At 41.2% G+C, this 25,321-nt stretch overlaps 1 protein-coding gene across 1 annotated transcript in view; it reads left to right on the top strand.

The window, feature by feature from the left end:
• LOC127496907 (ephrin type-B receptor 1) overlaps positions 1 to 25,321 on the top strand; it is a 294,837-nt gene that overhangs the window by 166,135 nt on the left and 103,381 nt on the right. The window contains exon 4 of the mRNA XM_051864837.1: positions 22,316 to 22,471. Within this exon, the coding sequence (XP_051720797.1) occupies positions 22,316 to 22,471 (156 nt within the window). The remainder of the gene's footprint in view (positions 1 to 22,315; positions 22,472 to 25,321) is intronic.

Consider the following 25,321-nt stretch of genomic DNA (forward strand, 5'->3'; position numbering starts at 1 on the left):
GGCAGTTTGATATGCGCTCCGAACCACTGATTCGAAACAAAAGATTCATAAAGCTGCAAAGCTTCATGAAGCAGTGTTTTGAAATCACCCATCACTAGATATTGTTGAATAAAGTCGTTATTTTGTTTTTTTGGTGCACGAAAAGTATTTTCGTCGCTTCATAACATTAAGGTTGAACCACTGTAGTCACATAAACTGTTTTAAATATGTCTTTAGTAGCTTTCTGGGCATCTGAAAGTGTTAATTAACTTGCTGTCAATGCAGGCCTCACTGAGCCATCAGATTTTATCAAAAATATCTTAATTTGTGTTCTGAAGATGAATGAAGGTCTTACGGGTGTGGAACGACATGAGGGTGAGTAATTAATGACAGAATTTTCATTTTTGGGTGAACTAACCCTTTCTAAGGTGGCACTAGCCCCTGATTTTGCAGTGCTGTGAGGACTGACAGAAAAGCACTGAGCTTGAGTTGAGATGCAGATAATATTAACTTTTTTTTATTATTATTAATAAATATTAAAAATATATACTAGGGTGTGGAAATGGCTAATAAGCCAATAAGTGCTCCTCTGCAGCGTCTACTACAGTGGTAATTTTTATTTCTAAATGTTTTACAAATGGGGACAAACTATGAAGTATGAACAAATAATGTTTTGGACATCACATTAAAAAATAACATTCAAACTGGGCAATATTTAAAGCTTTGAAGTGCTGGGAAAAGTTGTGTGAAGCACTTAAAAGTACTCGAAAACATTAGACCATTTCTGCCACAAGTTATTTCTGTTAGTGTCACACTGTTCCCTTTCAGTCGGTCACGTTCGACGTACGTCAGTAGTGACCGACGAATTGGGATATCGCTAGAGAGCCCTATCAGCTTCGAGTGAACTACAACAGGCCAATGGAGTTGGCGTGCGATATTTGCATAATGCGCACCGCCCCCGCCAGGTGGTATAAATAGGGGAGCAGATGCAATCGCACTCTGTCTTTCGCTTCGGAGCCAACCTGTGTGTTCCTGAAAAAAAAAAAAAGAAAAAATAAAAAAAAAATAAAGAAAAAAAAAAGCTGTTAGTCTGAGAGTGACTTCGCAAGCCTTTGAAGAGCTTTTGTTCTACAGTGCTGGCTTTATGGCACCTTACAGCGAGGCCGCGAGCTTCCCAGAGTGAGCTTCTCGAGCTGTTATACAGCTCTCAACTGCTGTTTTCACAGCATTATTTGCCCCGTTGGTTTGCGATTTGGGCCGGTTCCTCTGTGTGTGTGACTCAGGGAGTGAAAAGTGTACCTGCAGTCACATCGCGGCTGTTCCCTGTGTGCTTCGGCACAAAGAACAAGAGCTTCTAAAAGAGCTTCACAGACAGACACTGCGTCTTTTTCAAGACGTCATTCTGTCTGTGCGTTTCTGGAGGCGGTCGTTTCCTATCCTCACTGACGGCCACAATCACTTTCTCTCATGTCTGCTTAGCGTGCTGAGACTGTGTTTGTGGGTGGTTCATATTCTCTTGTAAAAAAAGAGAGCATGCCCACGTCGGCGCGTTGTTCGTCTTGCCTTTCTCGTAAGGGCTTGAGCGCTCAGCGCGCCGTGTGCCGTCGAGCTGCCGGCTGACGGCGCGCGTTGCCATGGCAACCCAGCGCGTTGTTCGGCGCTCTAGATGCGTGGTCGAGACTCGAGTGCCTCAAACGAGGTGGAGTCCCCTCACCTATTCCCCGATCTAGTTTCTCTTTCTGAATCAGAAAAGTACTACTTTTGGTGAATAAGCCAGGGTGACCAGAGGATCACAGTGGGGCATTACCTGCCGAGCCAATCTCCGTGGGCCCCCCACTCCTCTAGCGCATCGCAAACATGCTGTGACTGTGTTCGTGGGTGGTTTATGTTTGGTAAAAACATGGCCACGTCGGCGCTCAGCGCCGTGTGTCGTTCAGTTAGACGACCACGTTCACTCTCTCACATGGCTGGTAGCTTCTGGGTGGATTGCTGGTCCTTCTCATGGGGGACCTAGCATCTTAGTCAGGGCTCCAGCAGAGGATCAGATGTCGACTGCTACATTGGAGAGAGGGTTGTTGGGCTCTGGACATGAAGATGAGGCTGAGCGTCCCACGGTTGTGATGTGCTCATGCTGAATCAGATTCAGAGTTAACGACCATGCTTTCCCGGGCCCCTGGGGGCGTGGTGTGACGCGTACTCGCCTTGCCCCGCCCCCTGTCTTAGCCTGGACGTGCATGAAAAACTTGGCAGTTTAGAAGCCTTTCTTGGTGCCAAATATGGAACACCAAAAGGGTCATATCTGCATTAAGTTTTTTCTCTCTCACTACCCTCTGTGGTGGGGTGGCAGTGCTACGGGCACACCACCTCTGCCCTGCATGGGTCTTGGCCCCCGGCAAGTCTGTGGAAGGCCAAAGCACTCATTGCATATGGGTAGTTCTGAGTCGGGGTTGAGCTACGCATGATGCAAATCATAGCGCAGGCCCCTGGCCAGACAATGTCTACCATGGTGGTCCGGAAACACCCCTGGCTAGCCTTGCAGAGGTGTCATCGTCTAAGTACGCTTTCTCGATGCTCTCATCTCACAAGCTGGCCTAAAATCCAGCCCGCTCAGCCCGCAGCCAAGCCACTTGGCTAGCGAGAAGCGGTCCTGGAGAAACTGGTGACCTGGAGCTGAGGTAAACAGTTCTTCGGGAGACGATGCCCGCATCGCTCCCTCCCCGGAGGAGGGCCGGGTGGAGAATTTTGGTTTGTTCCGCCGCTGGCTCTCCGGAGACCAGCGGTGCCCACGGAGTAGAACTGTTTTCTGACCCTCCAGGTCCCAAGAGGGCGCGGCTGGCAGTGCGCGAGGCCCCACCTCGCCACTCTCAGCCCCCTCTCACTTCGCCAGCAGGTCCCAGTGTGTTGGTTGAGGCCGCCTCCCATGTGCCGTCTCCCATTCACACTGCCACCTTGCAGAGTCTGACCACACTACGGGCCGCTATGCCGTCCGAGTCGGGTCCAGCACTCTACCTCGCTGCCCCACGCCCGGTACGTCTGTGGTCCATTTGGTCCCGCTGGTTCGGTGTCTGGAAGCCTGGCTAGCGCTTTCCAGCCCGTCCCGCTGGCTCATTTGTACCATCAGACTCGGCTATGCGATTCAGTTCGCCCGGCGTCCCCCGGTGTTCAGGGGTGTCCATTACACTTGTGTGTCCCTGGACAATGCACCTGTTCTCTGGGCGGAGATTGCTGTCCTCCTGGCGAAGGATGCAGTCGAGCCGGTCCCTCCAGCCGATTTGAAGTCAGGGTTCTCCAGCCCCTACTTCATTGTACCCAAGAAGGGCGGTGGGCTACGGCCAATCCTGGATCTGCGTGTCCTGAATCGGTCCCTTCTCAGGCTGCCGTTCAAGATGCTTATGCAGAAGTGCATTTTCAAATGCATCCGTCCCCAGGATTGGTTTGCAGCGATCGACCTGAAGGACGCGTACTTTCATGCCTCGATTCTGCCTCGTCACAGACTCCTACGGTTTGCGTTCGAGGGTCGGGCATATCAGTGCAAAGTCCTACCCTTCGGGCTGGCCCTGTCGCCCCGCGTCTTTACGAAGGTTGCGGAGGCGGCCATTGTTCCGCTCAAGGAACAGGGCGTTCGCATCTCAACTACCTCGACGACTGGCTCATCCTGGCCAGCTCGTGGGAGCAGTTGTGCGAACACAGGGACATGGTGTTAGCTCACCTCAGTCGGTTGGGTCTTCGGGTCAACTGGGACAAGAGCAAACTCTCCCCCGGGCAGAGGATCTCTTATCTCAGTAGGGAACTGGATTCGGTCGCCTGGACCGCGCGCCTCTCCGAGGAGCGCGTCCAGTCAGTGTTGACCTGCCTGAGTACGCTCAAGCGCAGGACGGCGGCCCCACTGAAACTCTTTCAGAGGCTCCTGGGGCATATGGCATCCGCAGCCGCAGTCATGCCGCTCGGATTGCTTCATATGAGGCCGCTTCAACACTGGCTCCGCGGCCGGGTCCCGAGATGGGCGTGGCAGCGCGGTACGTTCCGTGTCCCCGTGACACCGAACTGCTGTCGCACCCTCACCAAGTGGTCAGACTCTTCGTTCCTGCGGGCTGGAGTTCCCCTCGAACAAGTATCCAGGCATGCTGTGGTCCACACAGATGCCTCTGCCACGGTGTGGGGGGCCACGTACAACGGGCATGCAGCATCGGGTCTGTGGACGGGGCCCCAACTGCATTGGCATATCAATTGCCTCGAGTTGCTAGCAGTACGTCTTGCACTGGGCCGCTTCCAGGAGCTGTTGACAGACAAGCACGTACTGGTCCGCTCGGACAACACTGCGGCCGTTGCGTACATCAACCATCAGGGTGGTCTACGCTCCCGCCGTATGTCGCAACTCGCCCGCCATCTCTTGCTATGGAGTCAGAAGCATCTGAGGTCGCTTCGTGCCATTCACGCCCCAGGCGTGCTCAACCGTGCAGCCGACGAGCTCTCACGGCAGCCTCCGCTTCCGGGCGAATGGCGACTCCGTCCCCAGGTGGTCCAGCTGATCTGGCAGCGCTTTGGCGAGGCACAGATAGATCTGTTCGCCTCCCGGAGACTGCCCACTGCCAGTTCTATTCCCTGACCGGCGGCACGCTCGGCATGGATGCCCTGGCAATCAGCTGGCCCCGGGGCCTACGCAAATATGCGTTTCCCCCAGTGAGCCTTCTCGCACAGCTCCTGTGCAAAATCAGGGAGGACGAGGAGCAGGTCTTGTTAGTGGCTCCATACTGGCCCACTCGGACCTGGTTCTCGGACCTTACGCTCCTCGCGACAGCACCTCCCTGGCCCATTCCTCTGAGGAAGGACCTCCTGACTCAGAGACGGGGCACCCTCTGGCACCCGCGTCCCCACCTGTGGAAACTCCATGTGTGGTCCCTGGACGGGACGCGGAGGTTCTGAGTGATCTCCCGCAAGCGGTCGCAGACACCATCACTTCCGCTAGAGCTCCTTCTACGAGGAACCTCTATGCGCTGAAGTGGAACCTATTCGTCGAATGGTGTTCCTCTCAACCAGAGCGAGAGGACCCCCGATCATGTTCGGTCAGAACCGTGCTTTCCTTTCTGCAAGAGGGCCTGGAGCGAAGGCTGTCTCCCTCCACCCTCAAGGTGTATGTTGCCGCTGTCGCCGCACATCACTATGCAGTTGATGGTAAATCGCTAGGGAAGCACGATCTGATCGTCAGGTTCTTGAGGGGGGCGAGGAGACTAATCCTCCCTGGCCGCCCTCTGTACCCTCTTGGGATCTGACCCTGGTTCTTACATCTCTCCGGGGTCGTCCCTTCGAGCCTTTGCAATCAGTCGAGTTAAAAGTACTGTCCTAAAGACCGTCCTCCTGGTTGCATTGGCTTCGCTCAAGAGGGTAGGGGACCTGCACGCATTTTCGGTTGACGAATCGTGCCTGGAATTCGGGCCCGGTGACTCTCACGTTATCCTGAGACCCCGGCCTGGATATGTGCCCAAGGTTCCTACCACTCCCTTTCGAGATCAGGTAGTGAACCTGCAAGCGCTGCCTTCGGAGGAGGCAGACCCAGCCCTAGCTTTGCTCTCTCCCGTCCACGCTCTGCGCCTGTACGTGGACAGAACGCGAAGCTTTAGGACCTCAGATCAGCTCTTTGTCTGTTACGGAGGCCAGCAGAAGGGAAAGGCTGTCTCCAAGCAGAGGATGGCCCACTGGATAGTGGACGCCATCGCCCTGGCGTATGAGTCCCAGGGCGTGCCTTGCCCGCTCAGGTTGAGAGCCCACTACACCAGAGGAGTGGCCTCTTCCTGGGCGCTGGCGCACGGCTCCTCGCTGACAGATATCTGTAGAGCTGCGGGCTGGGCGACACCTAACACGTTCGCTAGATTCTATAGCCTTCGTGTAGAACCGGTATCTTCCCGTGTACTCGCTTCCACCAGCCGGTAGACGCGAAGAGCCCGTTCTAGTGTCGGCTTGCAATGCCACTCCCGCCCCCTGGGCCGGATACGTGCATCCTTTTTACTCCAGTCGAGTTCCTCCGCCTCCCCCTTCGGCTCGGACATTGCGGAGTGTCTGATGCCAGGCCAAACCTCCGTCACCGACGTTGACGTTTGGCTGGGTTCCACATGTCGTGACCCCTCCACGTGAGCGGTCCCATGTGTGTATTTGTCCACGGTCAACTCCCTACGGCGAGCCCGTGTCTTTCCCTAGCAGAGCCAGCTCTGCTGTCACCTGTCAGATGAGTCTCCCCCCTACCCAGGTGGAGCCATCCCAGGGACTCCATATGCGTACTGCCCACGGCCAGTCCATATGTGTACTCTCCACGTAAATTCCTCCCCTACAGGTGGGTAGTGGTCTCCGCAGCGTCCCCTACGGGTTCGCTTCCCCAGTGTAGTCTAGTTTACTTAGTGGGTATATCGGAACAGCAGTAGACTCTCTCGGCGTAAGCTCGCCCCCTTCCCCGTCCCACTGGTGCGCCGGGTGGCTAGAGCTTGCGCTGGGCACTGGAAGGGGTTCATACTGTGGCGCTTTATTTGGGATCCCAATTCGTCGGTCACTACTGACGTACGTCGAACGTGACCGACTGAAAGGGAACGTCTCGGTTACGTATGTAACCCTCGTTCCCTGAAGGAGGGAACGGAGACGTACGTCCCGTCGCCACAGTTGCTGTACCCTCGCTGTAGTGCAGACTAGGTTGTCTCCTCAGCGAAAAACAGAGTGCGATTGCATCTGCTCCCCTATTTATACCACCTGGCGGGGGCGGTGCGCATTATGCAAATATCGCACGCCAACTTCATTGGCCTGTTGTAGTTCACTCGAAGCTGATAGGGCTCTCTAGCGATATCCCAATTCGTCGGTCACTACTGACGTACGTCTCCGTTCCCTCCTTCAGGGAACGAGGGTTACATACGTAACCGAGACGTTTCTCATGGTTTCCAGATTACACGTGCGTTGGGAAGAAACCGCTTGAATTCACCACAGAATAACATCGCTGTGAAATCTTGTGAGAAGCATTTAGGTTAAATTCGTCGCAGAATTCTCTGTTAAACCACAGACATCAGATCAAATATCAGATATCATATCAGATCAAACAGTGTCCACAGCGGCACAATTTGATCTGATATCTGCGGTATAACAGAGAATTCTGCGACGAATGTGAACGCTTCTCACAAGATTTCACAGCGATGAAATTAATTCTGCGGTGAATTCAAGCGGTTTCTTCTCAGCACACGTGAAATGTTGTGTGATTGAGATGGGCCCACTGCTCTGAACTCCAGTCGCGACACGTTGTCTATTATTTGAGCTGCGCAGCTCAATCGACTTGACTAAATGCATGTTGCGATGACGTCACAGGACGTGTCTAAGCCCAAAATCTGCGGAAAATCTGTGGCAATTAAGAAAAAATGCAAGATCCTGCGGAGTTTACTTGATTTTGCGATAAATTCAGGGATCGCAGAATCGCGAAATCCTGGAGGGACTGATATATATACACTACCAGTCAAAAGTTTGGAAACATTGCTATTTTTAATGTTTTTGAACGAAGTCTCTTATGCTCATTAAGGCTGCATTTATTTCAGAATAAATACAGAAAAAACTATAATATTGTGAAATATTATTACAATTTAAAATTATGGTTTTCTATTTTAATATACTCTATTTTAATAAAATTTATTTCTGTGATGCAAAGCTGAATTGTCAGCATCATTACTCCAGTCTTCAGTGTCACATGATCCTTCAGAAATCATTCTAATATGATGATTTATTATCAATGTTGGAAACAGTTGTGCTGCTTAATATTATTTTATAACCTGTGATATTTTTTCAGGATTCTTTGATGAATAAAAAGTTAAAAAATATCAGCATTTATTTAAAATAGAAATCTTTTATAACAATATACACTACCGTTCAAAAGTTTGGGGTCAGTAATTTTTTTTCTTTTTTTTTTTTTTTTTTGAAAGAAATTAATACTTTTATTCAGCACGGATGTGTTAAATTAATAAAAAGTGATAGTAAAGATTTATATTGTTAGAAAAGATTTATATTTTGAATAAATGCTGTTTCTTTTAACCTTTTATTCATCAATAAATCCTGAAAAAAGTATCACAGTTTCCAAAAAAATATTAAGCAACACAACTGTTTTCAACATTGATAATAACTGAGTATGAAATCATCATATTAGAATGATTTCTGAAGGATCATGTGACACTGAAGACTGGAGTAATGACGCTGAAAATTCAGCTTTGCATCACAGAAATAAATTATATATATATATATATATATATAACACTTATATATATAACACTTAATTTTAGCATTTACTCTCCCTTTCAAGTGTCATGGGCAAAGCATGCTGGGAAATAGAAATCCCAGCCCAGTTTCAGTTAAACTTAAGTTAGTCTAAATTAAAAGAAATGAGTTCATACAACTCAAATAATGAAACAGTTCAGTTTACTTGAAATATGTCAGTGCTGTGAACTGTGAAGTATTTTGAGCATTAGGGTTTACAGTGTGTAGCACCTGGAAGAACCCTTCTACATAGAGATTCTAAGAGTGTAAGAGTGTATTGTTGGGGGAAGTCAAGGTCAAGTGGTTTGTGGTTGGAAACCCATGTTTTGGCCATTTGGTAAATGTGGCCACTTTTTTTTTTTTTTTAAGAGTGTGCTGTACTGCACACCCTTATGGCTCCAAACATTGCTGTGAAGCTTTCAGCAAGCTAGTGGACATTTCTGTGCTTGGTCTTATATGTTTGAGAACTGTAAGGAAGCAGATTTTCAGTATCTAACCATTGTCACATGAGAGATGAATAAAATATTATACACAGACTACAGCTGAGGTCATATCACAGGTTGCTGAAAGCTTTCTCACCCTGCAGCCAACTATCACAAATACCTAAACATGCATCTGGCTACTAAACTGTTTGTGTCATTTCATTCATTGTACAGTAATTAAAGTGCTTTCTGTTCATAAATTTCTTGCTTTTTATTATTGCAGTGAGTGCTGCCGATGTTGGCACCATCATTTGTAAAATTGGGGATCGTTGCTAAATGCTTTCTGATTTTAGTCAAAAGTGCATTTTTCTTTTAGTTCAGTTCAGTATTTTGGCAGAAATAGCCAGCAGCAACAGAATGTTGCTTAAATATTGTCAAATAACATATTCATTCTCAGGTCAAGGCTCTTTGATGCCCATTTTGTTCATATGCAATGTTTATGCTAGAGGGAGTTTTAACAGACCCCCATTGACAGTGGTTCACATTAGAGGCTTTTACACCGGGTAGTTATAGATACTCCGTTATAGGAACTAGCCACCAGGGCAGTTCTCTGAGAACTAAATTTTCCATTTTACTGGTTGTATCCGCACTGCCAATAGGAACTCTGAAGTGACGTAAGTCAGCCGACAGCAACTTCATTTAAGCGTGACATTCAACAACGTCAACAACTGGAGGTTGGAGAATGCCGTGATCTGAGCTGTGTTTTTGTTGTGTGTCGTGGGATTTGTGATCATGGAGATGGAACGTAGACATACGATAAAAGTCTTTTTATTCTAAGCTCGCTCGCTAAGTAGTCAAAGTAGTAAAAATGGATGTAGATGACCTGCTGCTGCTTTACATTACAATAAAACATCAAAGAAAAAACAGACGTTTTTGGGTACACAAGATCCTTAAAAGGTGAGGGGAGTGGGGAGAATCCGTCACTCTTATTAGAGAGTTGTCTTTCAAGACAAATTTTATTCATACTTCTGTTGCATTTACACGGCTTTTACCAGCAGATGTCCTCAGCATGCTATTTTTCGAGTGGATCTAAACTGAATCTAGCTAGTGTAATCATAGACTGTAAAAATAATCGACCTAATCTAACAGTGAATTTAGCTGACAAAGTCAATATAGTGGAATAAAAACAATGCTTAGTCTTTTTCACTGCAACTTCAAAGGAAGCAAAACAATGTTGTCGAAACTAGCACTGGACACCTGAGGTCATTTCATGTTTCTTCTTTGCTAGCCTGGCGTAATGATCTCATTACTTCTCACCATTTATTCCAAAGGTATGACTGATTGTTTTCGTTGGAAATTTGAAAAGGGGGGTTGTCATGTCAAACAGTGGTGGATTTTTCTGGACCTCGATGTGCGAGCCCTTAAATTAGAATGGATTCTGATTGGCTGTCGGTGTTTTATCATTTGAAAGCTGGAAAAAAAATCATTCTGAAAGTGATCCCAGTGATATCGTTCCTCTATATCATTATCGTTATAGCTGTGTTGTGGACTCTGCTATTCTTTAAAATTGAGAAAATTTTTTAGAACTATATCTTTATAATTATCGTTATAGTTATCGTCCTTGGTGTCAACGAGCCTTAGTTATAGGAACGCCCCCCCCCCAAAAGGTGTTCCTTTAACTAAAATATGCGAATATGACAAAAAGCAGGTACTTCTGCCAATAGTTAGAGGAACTGTAAAAACGTTCCTCTAGTGGGAAAGCTCCTATTGACAACCAGAAGTCTTTCATTTTGAGATTTGAGTCAAAATGAGGCCTTTGGTGATGCGACACGCTAGCGGAGCTCTATGCAAATATGCAGTGACACAATGTGGCGCCTACCAATGGGAGTGCAGACATTGTAACTCACATGATGCACATTGCGATACAGTACAGCAACCTCAAACGATGTAATCGCTGACGGTGTAAACGGCCTTTTTGACTTCAGCAGCAGTCTCTCTCTATCTCTCTGTCTTCTTGATCTGATAGCTGCAGATTTAATTTAGCTTATCTTCCATCCCTCTTTATGGCCGTACATATGCAGATCATGATTTTCATTAACATTACAGATGAAGAATTTCCCGAAAGGCTAAGCGTTTGGCCTGTGGATGTGACTCACTTTGTAAAGTGCTTGTGTTGTGAGATATTTGATATTCCTTGAACCGAAGTTAATCAAAACGGCCGTGGAAAAGGCCATGATGTTCCCTGCCCTCCCTGACTTCACACCCCCCTTACATGAATATGCAAACTCATGTAGCTTATTTCCTTTAGAATTCATTTCCATTTTCAATTACGACGTGTGAAGTGCAGTCTCACGGTTTTAATAAAGTACGTGTGCGAGAGCACAATGGTGGAGCTATAATCAAGACATAACAGTTGTATAGGCTTTTACTTGCATGCACTGTAAAGAAAGATAAAACTCAGGCGGTTTCCTTGAACTTCAAATTGGACTCATTAAAACGTAATTTCAAGTAGAAAAGAGGGTTGTTTTCTGTGAGAACTGAGATCAGAGGGTTTTGGTTAAGTCTTTTGCTTTGGTTTGTTTGTTTGTTGTTTGTGAGAGGCTAGCGAAATTTGTGTGGGAATTTACAGGATGATGAAGCTAACACCGATGGACTCTGACTAAGCAGTTGTCTCAGCTTCAGACGACAAGCCTACGGACTGTTTATGGATCGTCTGATGCATATTTCACACAGAAATTGCAAGAGCCTTCACAAAGCATTAAGGAACGATCTGATACGTTGGTTTTACACAATTTCTGGCTGGCAGGATTCACAGGTACTAGCCTATTATCAGTGCCTGATTAGAAGTTTTATGTATGTTGTCCGAATGTAATTATAATTTTAAAAGGTTATTAAAGGTCATGTCCCTAATAAAATAATACATAACTGAAGGTATTGATAGTAAAATTAAAGTCACCATGAAATCAAAATTGACAATTCTTATTTTTTATTGAAAATTGCAATATTATAAATGTTTTATCAATGCACATTGTAATCTTTAATCAAGATAACTTCTCCTCTTGCTGCAACATCTTTTCTTTAATGACGTGTTTTTGACGTGCATGAGACATTTTTGACTTATTAATCGAAAGTTATTTTCAAGTTATGGCTAATATTACATTTTTATACTATTTTGTCTGAATAAATTTAAAATAAAACACTAAAAACTACATTTATACCAATTTTATTTATATTTTTATTAATTTTTTTAATATATGGATGGATTGATAGACAGAATTTTATTTGTTTTGTTTTTTATTATATATATATATATTAAAATTAAATACATACATCATATATACATCATTATAATGTTCAGCATGAAAATGGATATTTATTTAAAGATTTGCTAAAAATATAACCAATTAAATTACTAGTGATTTTAAAGATTAAATTAAATTGAACATTAGATGATTATAAAAATAATCTAAATGTAAAAATAGAGAAACTGAGCATGCACATCTCTAATATTTACTGATATACGTTAGCATGCGTGTCTATTTGAAACATATTAAATGGGATAGTTTAAAATTTATATTATAGTATGGTAGTAAAGTAATAGTAGAAAATGTAAATTCTGTCATCGTTTTTTTTACCCTTATGTCATTCCAAACCTGTATGGAACACAAAAGAAGATATTTAGAAAAATGTTTTTGTTCATATATAGTCAATGGTCTCCAAAATGATTTGGTTACCAATATTCTGCAAAATATCTTCTTGTGTTCCGCAGAAGAAGAAAAAAAAAATGGCATGAGGGTGAGTAAATGTACACAGTTTTCATTGTTGGGTAAACTATCCCATGAAGAGTTTTATTTGACATTTATGCTGCCTGCACATGCTATCAGAAAGCTTGCCTTTTTCCCACTTCTGAAGTTGCGATTACGAGCTCATTGCATTTGGGTGCTTTGTTATCGGAAAGAAGAGGAATCATGAAGGACACCAGGTTTATTCCTGCCTATTTACTGGGGAAATCTTGTCGAAGCCAAAATGATATTTAGCATCCAATTTATTGACAACCATATAAACATTCACTGCGCCATCTAGATAGTTAGCTTGCTGACAATTCTGGAATTTCGGTCAAATACAGGCTATTTTCGCTGTGTATAAAACATACAATACGCTTCAAATGATTATTCATATACTGTACGTAAATATGCACTACTTCAATGACATGACAAGGTGTTGTGGAAAAAGCTAGTAAAAAATATCAGTCAGCAGTAATCGTTTTCCCCTCCGCCACTTTTAAAGTTTGACACGCCCAACTCAGGAACTTGGGTATCAAGGTAAATATGATTTGAGAGGGCGTTCATGTCCAATTTTTAACTAGGAAACTTATATTTACGATAATTCCGATAGCACGTGAAGACAGCATAGCATGCAAATCAAGATAATATCCTTCGTTATTCATTTTACTTTTGTAAGAAATCAAATTTCCATTGATTGTTTTACATGTCAGTCTTCCTGCCAAAGAAATCCATGATTTTACACTATGTAAACCGAGAGTACATATATACACGCTCAAGCGAAAACCTGCTGTATTGACTGATGTTTCAGCAGCCATGCATGAGCGATGTTTCTTTTCCCTACTCGCTGTAATGGCTTTATTGCTCTTTTGAGGAATAAACGCCCGTTCCTCCCATCCCGGCCTGAATGAGTCCGCCTGCGAGCTGGGCTTTGTGCCAGCTGATCTCAGCTTTCAGCAACATGGCTTTTCTTGCCGTGGCTGAGATTGAACAGAAAAGCTGGGTGGATTTTTTTCTTCTTTCCAGTGTCTGCTTTGACAGAACGCTGCCGAGAGACGTCCCTGTGCTAATTAATGCACTTAACGCCTGAGCCACGTGCTCCTAATGCGCAAGGTCAATTAGAAAAAGTTTGTAGCGTTAATGCCAAATTAAAACCTAGTCCCACGGCAGGGTCTGTGCTTTTTTTTTTTTTTTTTGGCTATCTTTTGTTGTTCGATGTTTTTTTTTTTTTTTTTTTTCACGCCTGGTTCCCTCGTTTCTTGTCCTCGGTTCCCCTCCGTCATCATTTCTTTGCCGAGTTGACCCCTGTAGCACCTGGGACCGAGAGAAAGGGCCCTGAATTAATTCATGTCATGCTGAACAGGCGCGAGACAATTAGCGGAAAATGTCGCAGTGAGAATAGCATTTTGCAATGTCAGAAAGCCAGTGGACACGCAGGTTTGTGTGGGAGTATTTTATTTATGTGTGTGTGCTTTAAGAATGTGCTCCAAAGGCATAAAGATGCATTTTTAACTGCATTTGCGCTCACACACTTACTCACGTTGACTGTGGGCTGTTCACAGTAGCTGATTCAGCTCTAGACGCTCCATATTAAACAGTAGCTTAAACTGTAAACAGTAGCCTGAGGGACGCTACACAATCTGACTGAGCTCACATCATTACTTTTACACAACGCATTTATCGTGGTTTGAAAATGTCAGTAGTTTTTATTTTATTTTTAATTGTACTTTTTGCTTTTCAATTTCAGTTTAGTTTTATTTAGTTTTATTTAGTTTTAACGATGCAAAAATGTTTTTATTCTTTTGTATTTTAGTCATATTTTTTAAAAGAGTTTAACTTTTTTTCAGTGTTTAATACTGTTATGTGCAAGTTGTTCCATCTTCTCACAATGACATACTACAAACTAAGTGGGGGGAAACTCACATTATGAAATAAATGTTTTTCTCCAAAACACGTTGGCCACAATTATTGGCACCCCTAGAAATTCTTGTGAGTAAAATATTTCTGAAGTATATTCCCATTCATATTTACATTTTTTAGCACAGCAGGGTGACTAGGAGCATGAAATTGTCCAGCCATGACTTCCTGTTCCACAGGAGTATAAACATGAGGAAACACAAAGGCCAAATTCCCTTAATCATTCATCACAATGAGTAAAACCAAAGAATATAGTTCTGATGTGCAGCAAAAGATTGTTGAGCTTCACAAAATAGAAAGTGGCTGTAAGAAAGCCTAAAAAGAAATATCAAACAGCACCTACATCACCACAAGTTGTTCAGGAGGGTTTCAAGAAAAATCCACTGCTCTCATCCAGAAACAATCTTCAGCATATTCAGTTGTCAGACACGACTGGAACTTCAAACGGGACTGGCTTCTATGGTCAGATGAAACTAAAAAAAGAGCTTTTTGGCAGCAAACTCACCAGATGGGTTTGGTGCACACATGGATAAAAAGTACCCCATGCCCACGGTTAAATACACTGCTGGATCTTTAATGTTGTGGGATTATTTTTCTGCTGGAGGTCCTGGACATCTTGTTCAGATACATGGTATCATGGATTCTAGCAAATACCAACAGATAAAAAATCAAAACCTGACCGCTTCTGCTAGAAATCCAATAATGGGCCGTGGTTGGATCTTCCATCAGGACAATAATCCAAAACAAACATCAAAACCAACACAAAAATGTGTCACTGAGCACAAAATGAAGCTTCTGCCATGGTCGTCCCAGTTCCCTGACCTGAACCCTAAAGAAAATGAGTGAAGTGAACTGAAGAGAAGAAGCACCGACATGGAGCTGGGAATCTGAAGGATCTGGAGAGATTCTGTATGAAGGAATGATCTCTGAGGTGTTCTCCAAATTCATCAGGCATTATAGAAGACGACTCAGAGCTGTTATCTTGGCAAAAGGAGGTTGCAAAAAGTTTTGAATAAAAGGGTGCCAATAATTGTGGCCAATGCGTTTTGGAGAAAAACATTTATTTCATAATGTGATTTCCCCCCCCCCCCACTTTCCCTTCTTTTCCTTCAATGAAAGGTTATAATTTTGTGAATTTTTGTGAATGAAAGATCAAAAGGATAAACAATGCAGATTTATTTTCATAGCCGCCTTTGCTTATAATTACTAAGGGTGCCAATAATTGTGGAGGGCACTGTACATTTAAAACTAAATATAAATTTGTAATGTTTAGAATTTTTTTGTAATTTAATTGCATCTTTTTTTTTTTTTTTTTTTTTTTTACTAAATTTGTAGTAAAAAGTACATTTAATTTCTGAAAAAAAACTTCCTAAAAATGTTCTAAAATTAATTTATAGTGTATATATTATCTGTATAATATATACTGTGTGTGTGTATATATATATATATATATATATATATATATATATATATATATACACGCATACACACACACACACACACATATATATGTATGTATATATATATATATATATATATATATATATATATATATATATATATATATATAATTGTGAGATATAAAGGTGCAATTGCTAGTTATAAAGTCAGACTTGCGTGATATAAACTTTATGAAGTGTTATAGATATAAACTTTTTATTTTTTTTTTACTTTTTTTCTCAGATTTGTTTATATCGCACAATTCTGACTTTATAACACAGTTGCGTGTTATAAAATTAGAATTCTTTGTTATTAAGCCCGAATTGTGAGATATAAAATCACAATTCCTCAGAATTGGACTATAACTTGGCATTGCGAGATATAAAGTCAGAATTGTGAGTTAAAATGTCAGAATTACAAGATTTAGGCCCGGTTTCACAGACAGGGCTTAGACTAAGCCAGGATTAGGCCTTAGTTCAATTAGGGCATTTAAGTACTTTTATAAACATTTACTAGAAAAAAAAAAAAAAAAAAAAACATTACTGGTGTGCATCTTGAGACAAAACAATGGCACTGACATATTTTAAGATCTGTCAGTGCAAGTTGCTTTCAGTTAAAACAGCTCAAAAATGCATTTTAGTCTTGGACTAGCTTAAACCTTGTCTGTGAAACCGGGGGATAAACTCACAATTGCGATATATATCTCGCAATTCTGACATTATAACTCGCAATTGCGAGTTTATATCTCGCAATTCTAAGATGTAAATTCGCAATTGTGAGATAAAAAGTCGCAATAACCTTTTTTATTTTTTATTTAGTGGAGGAAACAAGCTTCCATAATATGTGCATGCAGTGGGTTGGTGAAACAATTGTGGTTTGTGTGCTTGTGTATATTTTGGCCTCAGATGCAGTTAGAGGAGATTGAAGGCACTTGTGAGATTTGTGTGTGCATTAGAGGGTGATCTGTTTGTACAGTATGAAGATTTTATGAAATTTCTATCAGGTAAAACAAGTTTGGCCTCTTCTCAATGTACATTGTTAACGGTCCATGAAAGATCTGAGATGCCGCGACTCAGCTTAGTGTGAGGCTGTTGGAGTGTGTCTGTATTTGCTGACTACGTGTTTGGTGTGGTCGATTTTCAGGCTTCGATCTCGTGGTTGTCTCCTCAGGCTTCGCCTACAGCTACAGAGATGGAGGTCTTCTCAGACAACCACAGCAGAAGTCTGAAGCCAAGCGCTCAGCTGTTGTGTGTGTTGCATTTGTGTGATCGCCCTCAGGGGGTGTCTTTCAGCTACAGGTATTTTACAGCAGATGTTGGTCCACTTTCAGTGTTCGGGAGTCTGTAAGCTTGACGGTTCAGCAAACACAATAATCTACGCTCTTGTTAAATGAGGCCTTGTACATCTAAATATAAAACCTGTCACATGTTCTGTGAAATGATTAAACATAAAATAATTTCAAACACACATCACACTTTTATGGTCATAGAATCACATCCACATCCCTACTATGTAGTATTCAAAAAGCATACCATGTATCACATTAGTATAGTCATTATATATCACAGTTTTTACACATAAATATTGAGCAGCACAACTGTTTTTAACATCTAGTATGATCACTCCATTGACTTCTATTGTAAGCATGTTACTGTAATTGTGATTTTGTTTTGTTTTTATAAAATGAGTCTAAATGATATGATGATGTAATTGGATGGAGCTTAATTCGGGATATTTCTTTAACAGACAGATCATCATGTGTCTTCTAACGTGAGTATCCACGTGCAGGAGTTTCCCCGTCTGTTGTTCTGGCGTGTGTGAGTGGGCCGCAGGTGTCAGAGGTCATGGCTGCAGTGCTCGTTGTCGTGGTGACAAGCAGGACTTGTTTCGTAACTGTGAGAATGTGGCGTTGTGCGGGATGGGAGAGGAGTTCGAGTGTGATTGTGTGTGTGTCATATGGGCTGGGTCAGAAGCTGTCTGTCAAACACCCACACCTTCACACATTCTGCTGTGTGTGTGTATGTGAGGGGCTCCACACCAAATGTTCCTCTGATACAGTATATTTATTCTTTTTAGGGCTGTCAATAGATGAACATTTTTAATCGCGATTAATCGCACGCTTATCGTGAAATTAAGAATACGCCATTTATCTTGTTTAACACGTTCATTTTGTCATCATTTGCTGTATCTAGCAAAGTAGGGTGAAGGGTGATTCTCACAAAACTGTATTTTCTGCATGCTTTTTTCAAGGCAAATTAAGATGTTTTTTCCAAAAAAGGACACTTGGAGACTCCAAAAGGACACCAAATAACCAAAAGATATAAGGAGTCTATATAATTCATAAATTTATGTACACCAAAGCACCCATGAAAAAAAAAAAAAACACTACAGAAAAAAACTTTTCAGAATTCACAGAGTATATGTACAATGCAACAATAAATTGTAAATTGTAAATTGTTTACATTATAGATAAGTCAAGTTGCGATACTGAATGTGGTCCACATGTTTGCGCATCAATATAACGGACTCTCTCGTGCTTACTGTATGACTCCTGTACACTGATTGCAATCCTCATTACCTTGATTGCAATCCTCATCCATCAAAACTTTACTAGCAAGACGCTGGTTTTACTTTATCCAGCCGAGAAATGTACTTTATCTATCATCTGGCCATACAGCAGTGGGATGTTTTCTTTACATTAGCGCTTTTTTGGACTGATTGTTTGAATGAATTTGCTTACTGGATCACTGGACTGAAAAATTTCCCGGAGTTTAGCGACTTAAAGGGGTGGTTGATTACGATTTTACTTTTTTTTTTTTTTTTTTTTAATTTTAGTTAGTGTGTAATATTGCTGTTTGAGCACAAACAACATCTGCAAAGTTACGGTGCTCAAAGTTCAATGCAAGGGGAGATATTTTCCTTTAAAGAATTCGCTGTTTAAGGACTACAACAAACGGCTGATAGGGACTACAACAAGCTTCTTCCTGGTTTATTGACATCACTAACCCTAAAATTTACATAAACCCTGTCACCAAGAACACACAACTAAGGGGGTGAGGTCATGTTGGGCTGCTTTAGAGAAGAGGAAGAGTTGTTGTAGTAGAGTTTTGTTGCTGTGCCGTCATTTTACGCCGGACTGCTTCACAAACGACGATCAATTCAATGCTGGATTTGAACAAAAGATTAACATGACGGCACATGCTAGTCGATGAGTTGAATCAACACCACAGCAACTACATAAATTTATCCACTAATCATTCAGAAATGTCCAGATGCATTCTAAAAGTTGTAACTTCTTCCTGAGTCTCTCCATCAGTGTCTGACTCTGGTTTGAACAATGTAAGGCTGAACACCGTTACTGACAATCGTCATTTGGCTGCATGAGATTCTCCAGCTTTGTTGTTGTTGAGCAACCGAAGGGAGAGCTGTTAAAGCTCTGCCCTCTTCTGGAAAGGGGGCCGGGAGCAGCTTATTTGTATTTAAAAGGACACACACAAAAACTGTGTGTTTTTGCTCACACACAAATAGGGGCGAATTTGACAAGCTATAATAAATGATCTGTGGGGTATTTTGAGCTGAAACTTCACAGACACATTCTGGGGACACCAGAGACTTATTTTACATCTTGTAAAAAGGGCATTATATGTATGATCTGATCGCAAACAGGGAATTGAAATCGGCTTAAAGGGTTTGAATAGAAATTTCCACCTACCAGGGTTACAGATGCTTGCGCCATTTTAGATGCTCTCAACTTCTAAAATCATCTAACTGTGTGACGTAAATTATGTAAATGCCGCAATTTCACATTTAACATGTTAACGTTGACAGCCCTAATCCTTTCCTTTCCTTTCCTTTCCTTTCCTTTCCTTTCCTTTCCTTTCCTTTCCTTCATTTTCTTTTTGTATTTTCCTTTTCCTTTTTGTTTTTTTCTTTCACTTTTCCTTTCCTTTCCTTTTTTGTTCTTTTCTTTTCTTTTCTTTTCTTTTCTTTTTCTCTTCTATTTGTTCTTATTTTTTTCTCCTCATCTTTTCCCTTGTTTCTTTTCTCCTTTTTTGTTCCTTTTACTTTTAATCTGCTCTTCTCTATCTTTCCATATACATCTAATCTCCTCTCCTCCCCTTATTTATTAAATGACTAAATGAATAAGTCCGCGGGTGAGTAGATGGATAGATAAAAGAACAGAGTAATAAAGTAGACCCGACCCTCTAAACTTTTAATGAGCTGTATAGCATCTAATTAATTTCTTCAAAGGCTGCAGATATTCAGGAACAGAGGTTTGATTTCACACGCGGCGCAGGTCACACTCCTTCATATGGATGGAAGGAGGGATGAATTATCCTGTCCTCTCTCATTAAAGGAGAGACACACTCCCTCCCTTTCTCGCACTACACGTCTTCCATCTCACATCATTTATTAATTTCTGCCATTCCTTCATCCATCTTTGTATGTAAATTGATAAGTGTGGTAATCACACCCACATCTTAAATTCTCCATATAGCTCATGTTTGCCCCTTAATTCATATTCATAAGTATGATGCATATTCATGGCATGCAAATAACAGTTCTAAATGCGAACAGGTCGATCCAGGTCCATCGCGACCTGAAACGTCCTGTCTGTCACTGCCGTAATGCCAGTTAATCAAGGTATTAACGGCAGATTACATTGATCTAGTGCTGACATGAAATATTGCTTGGTGGAGAGTGTGTGGACGTTGTTCCCCAAAGCAAAACTGGGACGTTTTAACCACCTAAAGTGGTTGAATTATGAACAAATGTTGAATGACTAGAATGTTTTAAAAGTCTTAAAGGTCAGTAGCAAAACATCCTATTTAATTCTGAACGACTGTTTCGGTGCAAAAAACCTTAAGTAACCTTATAAATGGAAATCAGTGCAAAAAAAAAAAAAAAAAATTGTGTGGAACATGACTCATTTAGGATCAATATGAAATGTGCCTCTCTATTTTCTTCGTCGGTGTCAGCAGCAGTACACTGTGATCAGATCACATTTAAGACACGCAGACCCGAGTCCTGAACTTTGTGGTCATGCAGCTGAACCAGCAGAAAGTGTCCGTCTCAAATAGCTGCAGAATTAATGATAAACGAGTACAGGCATCATTTCAGCTCTTTATTCAGAGAGATAAACCCTGCCTGGAAAAGCGAGCAGAATTTATTCACCACTCTCTGCCATGCCTCAGAAGCCCTGAAAGTAGAAACCAGCATGACTATATCATTTGAATGCTGAAGTGCTTTTTCTAAAGCTTAAAAAACAATTACTTTGGGCCCTATTTTAACGATCTAAGTGCATGGTCTAAAAGCACACTTAGGGTGTGTCCGAATCCACTTTTGCTAGTTTAACGACAGGAAAAATGGTTGGCGCACCCGGCGCATGGTCTAAAAGGGTTGTCCCTATTCTCTTAATGAGTAATGGGTGTGTTTTTAGGGCGTAACGTGCAATAAACCAATCAGAGTCCCATCTCCCATTCCCTTTAAAAGCCAGTTGCACTCGCGCCATGGCGGATTCACTATTTAGATTGCGTAATTTGCAAGGGGAAAAACTGAATGCTTCTCTAGTGAGGAAACGGATCTGCTCATGCACGAGGTTAAAGCAGACCATCTACGGGACAAGCTGGATTTTTATCTTTATGCACACAATAATAATCTTTTATATTGTAATCCTTTTATTTTTAATATTTAGCATGTTTGTGTGCTTCTGCGTGTCCCTGTGTGTGTAATAAGAAGAGTGTACGCGTGTTGTGTGCCTGCATATAGGGCATATTACTAACCCACACTTTAAATAACAAAAAAAAATATTGCACCATTGACCTTAGACCAGGTTTCAGTTGGTCAGTGGCGCAGTCTGTCGCCATGGGCGCAAATGCATTTGCTATCTAAACAACGTGGTGCAGGACGTGAAACTAGCAAAAAACACTTGCGTCATGCCTGCCGCCATATTGCGTGTATGATAGGGCCCTAAATTTATTAAAGGATTAGTTCACCCAAAAATGAAATTTCTGTCATTAAGTACTCACCCTCATCAAAAATATCTTAATTTGTGTTCTGAAGATGAACGAAGGTCTTACGGGTGTGGAACGACATGAGGGTGAGTAATTAATGACAGAATTTTCATTTTTGGGTGAACTAACCCTTTAATAGTGGAGCATCCTGTGTTTCTTTTTTTTTTTTTTTTTTTTTTTTTTTCCTAAAGCTTATAATGTCATTTCTGGTGGTCACCATGCTACAAAAAAAGAAATTACATTCTTGTCCAGATCCATTAAACACAAGGTTATGAGATTTACTGGACAAGGATGAACATATTTGCGCTTATGCAGCTCTCTGTTGCAGGAATGCCAAGTTCATCTACAAGTTCTACTGCAAATATTTCCTAATATTCCAGATGAAATGGGTTTTGTAGGTGTTTGGTTTGAAGCAATGAGGTGGTCTTATTCACAAGTCTACAGGAAATTAGACAAAATAGCTCACTAACAAGATCTTTCTCTCTCTCTTTAGCTTGTCCTCCAGGAACGTTCAAGTCCAGTCAAGGGACGGGTTTGTGTCTTCAGTGTCCGTCTAATAGTAGGTCCACGTCTGAAGCAGCCACCATCTGCGTCTGCAGGAACGGCTACTACAGAGCAGACGGAGAGCAGCCAGACATGCCCTGCACCAGTGAGTCATTATCATCATCATATTACTGTTATTGTCATTATCATTAGCATTAAACTGAAGCGGTCAGGTCATAACATCGTTTCAGAAGCAGTTTGAGAGCACAGGTCTGCACCAGCAATAAGTTGTAGCCCAAAGCGAGGCCGCTAATGAGATCATCTGAGCCAACCTGACAAAAAAATACAAAAAAACATCATGTCCATTCAAACATTTATGCTTAGATTTTGACCCAAGTGGGTTTTAAATGCAATATATATAAAAAAATGCAACTTTAAAAAAATAAATAAATAAATAAACAAGGAAAAAAAAAAAAAAAAATATATATATATATATATATATATATATATATATATATATTTGTATTTTTTTTCTTGTTTATTTATTTATTTATTTTTTAAAGTTGCATTTATATATATATATATATATATATATATATATATATATATATATATTAGTTAAAATTATTATTTATATTATTAATAAAAAATATTTATTTATTTATTGATCCACTTGGATTTTACATATGTTTTATATATTTTACATTATGTGTCTCTTTATTCTAAAAAAAAAAAAAAAAATTATAAAAAAATAAAAATTAAAAGTTAGTCTAGCAATGTTTTTGTTGTTTTTTTTCCATATGAATGAAAAATTGAAGTCATTACTGAGAGGCTGTGAGGCTTATAAGATTGCTGTTTATGACACAGACACACACATACACACACACACACACACACACACACACACACACACTCACACTCACACGCCCTGTATACCTAAAGCGCTGCAATTAACACTTATACAATTCTCATGTATAATTTGATCAATAGTTTTCCCAAATCTTCACAAATCACAAATTCAGTAGTGCAGAGCAAGGTTGTTTTGTTTTTTCTCCAAATGCTACTTTTCAGGAGATGAAAAAATGTATTTTTTAAACACTGCCTTGTCAAAGTTGATATTGTGTCTTTATATATGTTCAGAGACTTGCATGAGTCATAAGTATTATTAACATTTTACCAAAATCAAGCTCACATGGAGTTACAAGGTTTTTGACCAGTGAATTTCTGAGAATTTAAAGGGTTAGTTCACACAAAAATGAAAATTCTGTCATTAATTACTCACCCTCATATTGTTCCACACCCATAAGACCTTTGTTTATCTTCGGAACAGAAATTAAGATATTTTTAATAAAATCCGATGGCTCAGTGAGGCCTGCATTGACAGCAAGTTAATTTACACTTTCAAACACCCAGGTTAAAAAAAAAATTATAATAACGAGTTTATTCAACAATATCTAGTGATTTCAGTTTGATACACACTCCGAACCACTGATTCGGAAAAAAAAAGATTTGTAAAGCTTCGAAGCTTCATGAAGCAGTGTTTTGAAATCACCCATCACTAGATATTGTTGAATAAACTCGTTATTTAGTTTTTTTGGTGCACAAAAAGTATTCTTGTTGCTTCATAACATTAAGGTTGAACCACTGTAGTCACATGAACTGTTTTAAATATGTTTTTAGTAGCTTTCTGGGCGTTTGAAAGTGTAAATTAACTTGCTGTCAAAGCAGGCCTCACTGAGCCATCGGATTTTATCAAAAATATCTTAATTTGTGTTCCGAAGATGAACGAAGGTCTTACGGGTGTGGAACGACATGAGGGTGAGTAAATAATGACAGAATTTTCATTTTTGGGTGAACTAACCCTTTAAGACATGCGTGTTTTGTCTGTCATTAGAACGGCCGCATCTGAGGCAGTAAGTGCATCGCATTACGTTTCATCAACTTACAGGTTAAAAAGTTTCCTCTAGCTATGTGGGCGCTCAGCTGTTTTTTTCTGCCATTTGGACAAAATCTCATGTTATAAAAGATGAAGTGCTACGCACAGGCTATTTAAGGCAGTATTGGCAATGACTCAACAAACAAATGCTAGACTAAGACACTCTTCCGCTCCTCAAATACATAAAACATTAGCCTTTATATATAGTGTTTCTTGATTAAAAAAAAAAAAAAAAAAATGCTGTACTTATTCTATGAACCAGTTCTTTACTTACCTTTGCATTGCAAGCAAGCAGAGATGGTCCAAACTGTGTGCGGCACTTCATTCATGATAGAGGCGGGGAAGAGTCATGAGGTTTGACTGACAGTTTGAGGATCCAATAGAGATAAAACGTTTAGTCATAATCTCTTTTTAATACTTTTCATTGGTTAAATATTTGCAAAACCCTCAGACAAACGTAAAGGGTAACCAATAGTAATTATTTACAGGAAAAAAAAAAAAATACAAAAACGGCATAATATAATTTTTAGATTTAGCAAATGGTGTGTCCTTTATGTTTTTATCAAATAGTCACCATTTTAAAAACCATTATGCATTTGAAACTGTGCTAAATATTGGCTATATTAATTATCATAGTGTGAATACTGTCATGTTTAAAAGGGTAGATAGCTATAGTTGCATAATTTGTGACTGTATTCACAAATATCTTGTAAGTTATCGCTGAATCGAAGGAATATGAGACAGCACTATAAAAGGGCCTGTTCGTGTTTGCATTCCTGAAGAGCTGCCAAGGCAGTGCACGCTGTATTTGAAAGTCCTCTCAGCATTTTAATTCTCCATTTAGAGTCTAAAATGGCGTTCAGTGAAACATATACAGATGGCAATTTGCGATTTAGCCCAACACCTGCTCAGAGGAAGGCCCATGCTAGCACCTGGTCATTTTACTGTTTACAGACGGTGAGAAAATGATTCAAAATGAATATTTCTCTATGAACTGCTGCTTGAAATTGCTTGTGGAGCGTCTAGCAGCTACAGAAATATGTTTAAAAAAATATATAAAAAAGGGAAAGCGGTCTGCAG

This window comes from Ctenopharyngodon idella, chromosome 2, assembly GCF_019924925.1.
Source record: "Ctenopharyngodon idella isolate HZGC_01 chromosome 2, HZGC01, whole genome shotgun sequence".
NCBI classification, from domain to species: Eukaryota; Metazoa; Chordata; class Actinopteri; order Cypriniformes; family Xenocyprididae; genus Ctenopharyngodon; species Ctenopharyngodon idella.